Raw genomic sequence first — 8,236 nt, 5'->3', positions numbered from 1 at the left:
TATGAATAAATAAATCCACAAAAAATAAAAAATATATATTTCGGACGACATAGTATGACTTTTTTTTTGTAATCATATACATATATATATATATCATATATCTTTTTTCTGAACTGACGCATGTTACTTCAAGGTGAGAGATAAACAAAGAGAGAACTAATCTAACCAGTGGACAGTGAAGTTGAGTTTTGTATTGCTGTTGACCTTTGGTTTGGTGTTAGTATGACTGCACGCACAAACCCGAACCCACTTTAGGAGGTCTCGCCATGTGGCTTACACTTAGAGGGATTTCGCTCTCTGTGAACCTCGTGGCTTGGAGGGACTCGCCGTAAACCATAAACCATGAACCGTGAACCCTCGTGTGTTACCTTGGCGGGGCTCGTCCTACTTCACCGAGGTTGAGTGGTTCAGATTCCACCTCGGCCTGTTGGTGGTGATTCAACTTTTAGTGAAGTTGAAACGTTGGGGAGAAATTGAAAAAAGTTTTGCATCCATTACATATTACAGGAAGATATTTAATATCACTGCAGACCTCCTTTGAAAACACGTACATCAACTATCCAAAGAATGTCTGCGGCAATTTTGGTCGCAAGAAGGTTTGGGGTTCAAACACCCCCCCTTTGGCATTACTTTTTTTTTTAAATCATACTATAGTATAATTTTTGAGTATGATAAAGCCATCAAAAATGCAGTTGTTTACGGAGAATAATAATAATTGCTTGAATAACAATGGGGCTTTCACACCATCGGCGCTTGGGCTAATTATAAAAAAATATTAAAATATGAGTCATTAGTTAATAGCTCAAATTTAAAAGGTATATGAGGAAACAAGATTAAACAGTCTGAAGCACATCTTTTAGAAATATATGAATAGACCGTCCTGAATAGTTAATGTTGAACTGTTCCTTTAAGTTAACGTGATAATCAGTAAAAAAAAACAACAACAAGAAAGAGTGTTTGGTTGTTTTTTGTTTTGTTTTATTACCATTAGTTGAGCTGTTGCAGATTTACAAGCAAAAAAAAAAAAAAAGCATCGTCTCTTTAAAATGTCCATTTTAAAAAACAAAACTGAGACCAGGACCGCTGTCAGTTTTCACTCGGATGTAAAGAAAGCAAATTTTCAATGATCCTAAATATTCATTTACGTCAGCGTGCTAACATTTGCCAAGTTTCAGTGAAAACGCTAACGTGCTAACGTTGAACAGGCTTATCGCTTTACAGTGTTTGCAATCTCTCTTGGGGCCAACTAGCCCCCCAAAAAATCAGAGCTGCAGCGAGGCTTAATGGGAATGTCATCAATGTTACAGGCATTGGGTCATAAATCACGATCATCAAATGTATTAATCAACACGGCCCACTGACGGGAACATTAAATAACACATTTCACTGAGATCGAGTTGAAGACCACGACGGAGGAATTTCCCACCGAGTCGCCGGGATTCATCCTCTGGGGACCGTGAACGGCTGCAACAATCGACAACGGGGACAATTGTTTGATGAAGACTCCAATCAGCATGTCGGATATTTATAACCTTCCAAACTACTTTATTGATATACTGAAAAAAAACAAAAACAAAAAACAACAACATCACATCGTTGAGTCCCGTCGGCAACAAGCTACCGTTTGCTCCAAATGTTGCATTGAAATGCCGATATTGCATAATAAACTTTTTTTTTTATTTATTCTTTTTTTTTTACGCGCGTCGCCGGCGCAAACGGCACGGCGTCGAGCTCCCGATTAAAAGGAGCGTTTCCACTTCCGACCGGCCCGACCGGCTCCGGACGACGTCCAGCACTTTTTCCATCTCGTCGACGAATCGAATGCCGGATGGAAACATTTCACACATACTGAACTCTAACTATTTCACCGTTGGAAAAGGAGCCGAGGCCCGGCGACGGTGCGCTTCAGTCTTCAGTCACCGCGTTTCAGAGAAGAGGGAAAACACAGCAGGAGGTCGGACGCCACGACGCCTCGGGACATTTTCCCTCTTGAAGAACGCTGCTGATCTCGCCTCTCCAACGCACGCACATTTTTACTTTTTTTTTTTTTCTCTCTCTCCCCGACGCAAAATACAAATATTACTTCAATAACATTGAAAGAAAAGACTAAAAAAAACAAACAAAATCAGCATTTCCACTCAAAAACATTTCACACAACGTCTCGGAGACCCGGAGGACGTCTGGAAGCGTCTCCGTCTGGACTGTAAACAGCTAAAGTACGGGACAGACCCGGGATTGTGTGAAGCGGGGTTTTTCTTTGCTGTGATTCTGGGTCGTCATGGTAACAAAGTATCGTCAGATCTCGGCGCTGCCGGAAAAAAAAAAAAAAAAGGCACTGTTTGGTGTCTGATGAGAGAGAGAGAGAGAGAGAGAGAGAGAGAGAGAGAGAGAGAGGAGCTCTCTCTGTTGGCTCAGGGCGGAGTCAAGTCCGTCATCAATCATCAATCATTTCCAGCATCATCCTCCTCCTCCTCTTCTTCCTCCTCTTCTTCTTCCTCTTCTTCTTCACTCCGCCTTGTCCTTCCTCTTGGCCGTGAACGGGACTTTGCCGGCGACCGTCGAGCCCACGCTGGAGACGCCGCCGGCCACGGCGGAGACGCCGCCCTTCACCAGCCCCACCCCCATCGAGGGCACCGTGGTCACGGCCGACTTGGTGATCTCCAGGCCCTTGCCGCCCACCCAGGCGACTCCGCCCACCGCGGCGCCGACCACCCCTTTGGTGACGTTGAAGAGGCCGCCGGTCACCCGCCACATCATGCCGGGAGGAGGAGGCGCCGCGTGGTCTTTACCGGAGTCTGGGAGGGGGAGGGGGGGGGGAACAAAAAAACAACAACAACAAATCAAACACGTCGACATTCACACGGTTTCCACTACGAATGAATATTTTTTTTAAAAAATCGCTGATTAATCTACTGATCGTTTTCTGTCAGAAAAAATAGTGAGAAGTGTCCGTCATGACTTCGTCCGAGCAGCCGTTTAAAACCCCAACAAGCAGCGGCATTAAATCATCACATCTGAAGAGACAAAAACTGACTGTAACTGCAAATTAATTATTAATATAGTTCCTTCTGATTTCCCCGTTTGTGGCTCGAAACCAACGGCTGCAGGTCTGTCACCTTACGGCTCAGAGGAATCAGAAATAAAAGGCTCTGGATTCAATAATTCATTCAATAAACTGCTGGTGTTTTGTTCTTCTGCAGGATATCAAGAGGTTTTTTTTGACAGATTGAGTTTCTCGGTCAGTTTTATGACGGCAGCTCGTCTTGTCCGAGATGTAAAACCTGGTTTTACATGCGTATATGTGGCCGCTGTGTGAATCTGCACTTTTGGCACAGCGGCAACTTTGCGCTAAATTTCTAAACTTCACCAAAACGCCAGTTACCATGCCGACGTGTTCCTTTTTACACACTCGCCAAGTTTGATATTTGACCTGATGACGTCACGCGATAAAAGTCGAGAGGACCACGAATGATTGTCTGGACAAAAGATTTTGCCAGTTCACCCAACAAATGCATTCATCCGGTCTTTAAAACCACAGTTTCCCGACAAAAGCTAGATTCCACAATTAACTTTACAGTTTAAGTGAGGAAGTAATCTCAGCAGCCAGTCCTACAGATGTCCAAATTTGGCAAATACCACACGTAAAAAAGGAGAAAACCTTGTAATGTTACAGCAGCAGAAGTTGTGCTTGAGCAGCCCGGGAGATCTGTCAATCCGGGATTTCACAAATAAACCTCTCGAAGGACTAATTTGTGCAACTCACCAGGTGACTGAAACCAAAAGCAGAATCGCTCTCCGTCCTCTAACGAACAAGCGATGTCGCAAACAAATAAATTCCCCCGACAAAACCAGACAGTTTCTGAAATAGCGGCTGGAGTTGCACCATTATTCCCCCCCGCCGAGGTCTCGGCGGTCGAGTCGGAGCCCGGCGGAGCTCGCCGCTTACCCTCGGTGGGCGGGCCGTCGGCGGGTTCGGCGTCGTCCGAGGCCACGCTGGTTCCCGGCTGCGGCTCCATGTTGACGCTGTTCACATTCTGGAAAACATCAGGAGGAAAAAAACAAAACAAAAAAAACGCTCAGCTGTCTTTAATCTGAACGCTTCACACAGAACTCCTCAATAACTCCTTTAATACTTCAGTGTGAATATTTACTGACTTACGCGTGTCATCATAACTGTCACACGGCGAAAGTCTCGCATCTAATTATTAGTTCCTGATTTCAATCAGAATCTGTTTTTTTTGTTGTTTTTTTAAAAATCTGATTTGTTTGGACAACACAAAGAGGAAGTGATTTCAGACACATCAGTCGGTCCACCACACACACACTCAGTAATCAGCTGCGGCTCTGCGGGAGCTTCACGAAGCCTGACGGGTTAAAACCCCGATGACGTCATAGTGATGTCATCAGCGTCACCTCGGCTTAAGTTCAAAGACGAGGAGTTCATAACGGTGCTCGAGGCGTTTGCCTTCGATGCCTGCAGGTTCCTGCTCGGCCTGAAAACTTCACGTTGTCGTCACCAGATCAAAATAAAACTTTTACAAAAATATAAACCTTCCAAACGTTAAAAATTCTGAATAAAAAAAAAAAAGAGTAAGAATTGATGTTGTTTATGGTTGAAGTCGTCCTGTCAACACTTTAATAGACGAGTCTTTTATAGTTGTCGTCTTTGGGGGGGAAAAATACTTTTTATACGTCCGCGATGTTTCCCACGGGGTAATGCTAATCCAATTGCATTATGGGAAATGTAGGATCCAGTGTTACTGGAGCTAAGCGATTTTGTCACTTCCCCTCCTTCGCTGTGATTGGACGGCTGGTAAAAGTCACGAGCGCAGCGTTATCCGTAAAGTTGAACATTTTTCAACTCTTGGTGACCAGAAAAAAAACACTTTTAGGGCTCAGTGCAGATAAAACGCTCGACGCTATCGTTCATTAAAACAATTAAAAAAAAAAAAACAGGCTGCAGCGGTGGCTGAGTGACGGCAGGTTTTGCTCCATTCTGATTGGTTCAAATTAACCCGAAGTCCAGAGCCTGGATTGTAAGATATTTTGGCCTTTTTCTAATTTCATTGACTTTCTTTTCTTTTTTTTTTCTTTATCTGATCAAAGAGTCCATCTGACGTTTGAGAATTTTAGTTCATTTTGGTGAATAAAAAGGATTTAGTAGAAAAAAAGTGTTTATATTTTGACCTCTTACTTGGGAGGAAGAAAGTTGTCGGAAGTCCCAGATTGTGAATTGTGAACGTACCTCTGAGTCGCAGCAGAAAGTTGAAGACATATCGCCTTTAATTATAATCCTAAATGTAAAACAGACTGAAAGCTTCACTCTCTCTCTCTCTCTCTCTCTCTGTGTGTCTGCTCGTTATGAAACTCAAAAAAAAGTCTGGCATCAAGTCTCGCAGGGATTCAGGAAGAATGTGGGTGTTGATGTCGAATCTTCTTTATATCCCAGCGTGTCGAACGCAGATTTTTAGAGGTGATGAACACAAACTGTTTTCTTCTGTGCATTTCCAGCTGAATTTCCGTCGAACCGGCTGAGCTCAGCGCCGTGCTCGAACATGTAATTATCTGACAAGACGTGGTTTAAAAATGATGTCGAGAAGTTGTTTGTTTGAGGCAACGTGTTATTTAAAGTACGTACGGGCGTTATTTACCTACTTTATCCCCTTTTTCATTACTGAGGATGAAATAATAAAACAAATGAGGCTTTTAACTTGTGTTTTATGCATAAAAAAATTAAAAAAAAAAAAAATCCTACGGAGGTGACACCGATGGTGCCCATGTCACTGTGGTGTTCAACTTCATGGCCTTTAAATTAAACAATTCCTCTTTGTGCTTCTTCAAAGTGTTGAAAACCGCAACTAAACCAGGACTCTTTGATTATAAAGAGATTACTCCGTATTTCCCCATGCACAAAAGAAATAAATATATATTTTCTTTAACCTCTTGGAAACCATCTTCACCCCTCCTCCCATTTTTTTTTTCTTTTTCTTTCTTGTGACCAACCAAAGGGCCTCAGATTCCCCAAAAAAGTTTTAAAGCCACTGCTGCATTTGGTTCATGAAGAATATGACCACAGTTGGGCGTAAACAACAACAACAACAAAAATCTGAACAAAACAATATGTAGATTGAAGATGTGTCACGCGTGGAGTAGAGGTTGAGTAACATTTAGCAGGAAGCCCTGAAGCCTCCCTTTAACGCCAGGAGACAGAAAACGACTCTTTTCTTCTGAAAGGTGCTAAAATAAAGTAAAATAAAGTAAAATAAAATAAAATAACCGAATTCCACATCATCACTCAGGCAGCTGTTGAGCAACCAGCTTCATGACGTGCAGCCAGTTCAAGTCCCATAACTCACACGCATGTTGTAAACCACGTTTTAACACACACATATGTATATATATATTATTATTATTATTATGAATAAGGATACTGGTGAGCGCTTACCTTCACCATTGTTCCCAATGCTTCTCACCTGACGGAGAAACTTGACACTGGAGCCGCTTCTGTTTCAGCCTCGGAGACAAACTCTGCTCTAATGTAATGAGTGTGTGTGTGAAACCTGCAGCTCTGACTGCCGGCTGCTGCTGCTTCTTCTTCTTCTTCTTCTGTTGTTGTTGTTGTTGTTGTTGTTTTTTTTTAGCCTTTAAAGCATCAACATGCAGCTTTCTAACTTCACCTCACACTCAGTTTCACAGCCGGAGCAGCTCGCTTTTCCTCTCTGCTGGTTCTGCCGACGTGGCGCCTTCACCACGCACACAAACGGTCAAACTACACGAAAGTAACACACTTCACTTCCGTTCGACGCCTTCAAAGTAAAAGCGCACGGTTGAGAAAACGTTACGAGCTGAATGAAAGGTCAGGAGTAAATTTGAATAAAGTCACTTGAAGACTTGAAGATTTTTGGTTTGTCTTTTCTATTAGCAGCAGCTGATTTGGTCTCCACCCACCCACCCACCTCCACCCAGCTAACAATTACCCTGCGGTTGTGGGTCAGACAGGGACGTTAATGATTTAAGGGTGGCTGCAAACACAACGACTTGCACAGAAAACTAAATTCAGACATGGGAATACACAAACGATGTAAAAAGAAGAACAGATAGAGACAATAAAATGGTAAAATCATCGCAGTAAAAATGTGTTTCAACATTTAACACCTTTGACATATTTGTTTAAGAAAGATAATGTTACATGTTTGAAAAACAAAATCATTCATTCATTCATCTATTGAATATCTGATGTTGGGTTTTTCTGTTGTTGATGCCCCAGTGAGTGTTTTTGTTGTTGTTGTTGTTGTTGTTGTAACCCAACTCAAGCCACTTTACTTCGGGCCTTTTATTGTGAAAACAGGAAGTCGCCTGTGGGAGGTTGTGGCAGCTCCAGCTCCGGATCCATCTCCGGATCCTGCATCAGCAGCAGCAGCAGCTGTAACTGGTTGTTGTCGTGTTTTATGTCTGACTTAAATCTCTGATATTACTGTGGAATATCTGAGATATAATGTAGATTAAAAGAATAACACGCCGGTAAACTGACATTTGGAGGAAACTTATAAATTTAAAGGTCTGTATAAACCGGCACAAACAAGACTGAAGCAATAAAACCAAAGATATGACTCAAGGGTCAGGTGCTGCATGGTGATATTGGCAGCAACCTCCAGGGTAGAGTGGGAAAAAAAAATATATCTACAAATAAACATACATCAAAGAGATTTACATCTTATGACATCATTTATAAAGAATGTCAAAGTGCTGATAAGCAGACACATAGCTTGTATACTTAACATTTTCTTTTTTAATAAATCTGTAAGCAGGCCTTGACACACAGCTGATATATTTCTATGCAATTTATAGTTTAGATGGAAGTGTAAATATTATTTAAAAGGACGTAGAAATCCAAACTCATCCAGAAAAAAATATAAAACAAAAAATAATGGATTGCAGGCTTCAGTAGGATCATATTTAGCATGTAAAAGATGTGAATAGTATGACGTAACACAAATAAATATGCCTACTTATTCTTAATCAGAATAACACAATCATCACATACAGGCTATATTGTAATGAGATACTGTAGAAATATAAACAAATAAATATTCAGGTTAAAAAAAAAGTTTAAAAAAAGTGGGGAAACATTGTTTGTTATTTTTTTTTTTTGGTTTATAAACCATAATAAACACCGAAGCTGGCGCTTTATATTTCCGTTCAGGCATCTTCTCGGGCGCGCTGTTTGGGGTCCTGA

The 8,236-nt window shown here is 41.8% G+C and overlaps 1 protein-coding gene across 2 annotated transcripts; it reads right to left on the bottom strand.

Annotated features, from left to right (window-relative positions):
• Positions 1-954: 954 nt before the first annotated feature.
• LOC138198794 (transmembrane protein 263) lies at positions 955-6,763 on the bottom strand. Of its 2 annotated transcripts, none has more exons than XM_069150430.1 (3): positions 6,446-6,763; positions 3,947-4,034; positions 955-2,795 (listed from the first exon to the last, which is right to left on the bottom strand). In XM_069150430.1, the coding sequence occupies exons 1-3, from the start codon at positions 6,452-6,454 to the stop codon at positions 2,506-2,508; spliced, it is 387 nt and encodes a 128-aa protein (XP_069006531.1). In that variant the 5' UTR covers positions 6,455-6,763; the 3' UTR covers positions 955-2,505. The 2 variants fall into 2 exon arrangements, with proteins under 2 accessions (XP_069006531.1, XP_069006540.1); XM_069150439.1 differs by having other exon boundaries at positions 6,474-6,763.
• Between the last annotated feature and the right edge of the window lie 1,473 nt (positions 6,764-8,236).

The sequence above is a fragment of the Embiotoca jacksoni genome, unplaced genomic scaffold, assembly GCF_022577435.1.
Source record: "Embiotoca jacksoni isolate LCO1_2020_lvr unplaced genomic scaffold, fEmbJac1.0.p SCAF_1, whole genome shotgun sequence".
Taxonomy (NCBI): Eukaryota; Metazoa; Chordata; class Actinopteri; family Embiotocidae; genus Embiotoca; species Embiotoca jacksoni.
This window is presented reverse-complemented; position numbering and strand designations above follow the sequence as displayed.

What these genes read in the sequence shown, in the direction of transcription:
- LOC138198794 (XM_069150430.1), bottom strand. An exon ending in CGACGGCCCGCCCACCGAGG is followed by an intron (nt 2,796 to 3,946) that starts GTAAGCGGCGAG and finishes TCCCCCTCCCAG; the next exon opens with ACTCCGGTAAAGACCACGCG.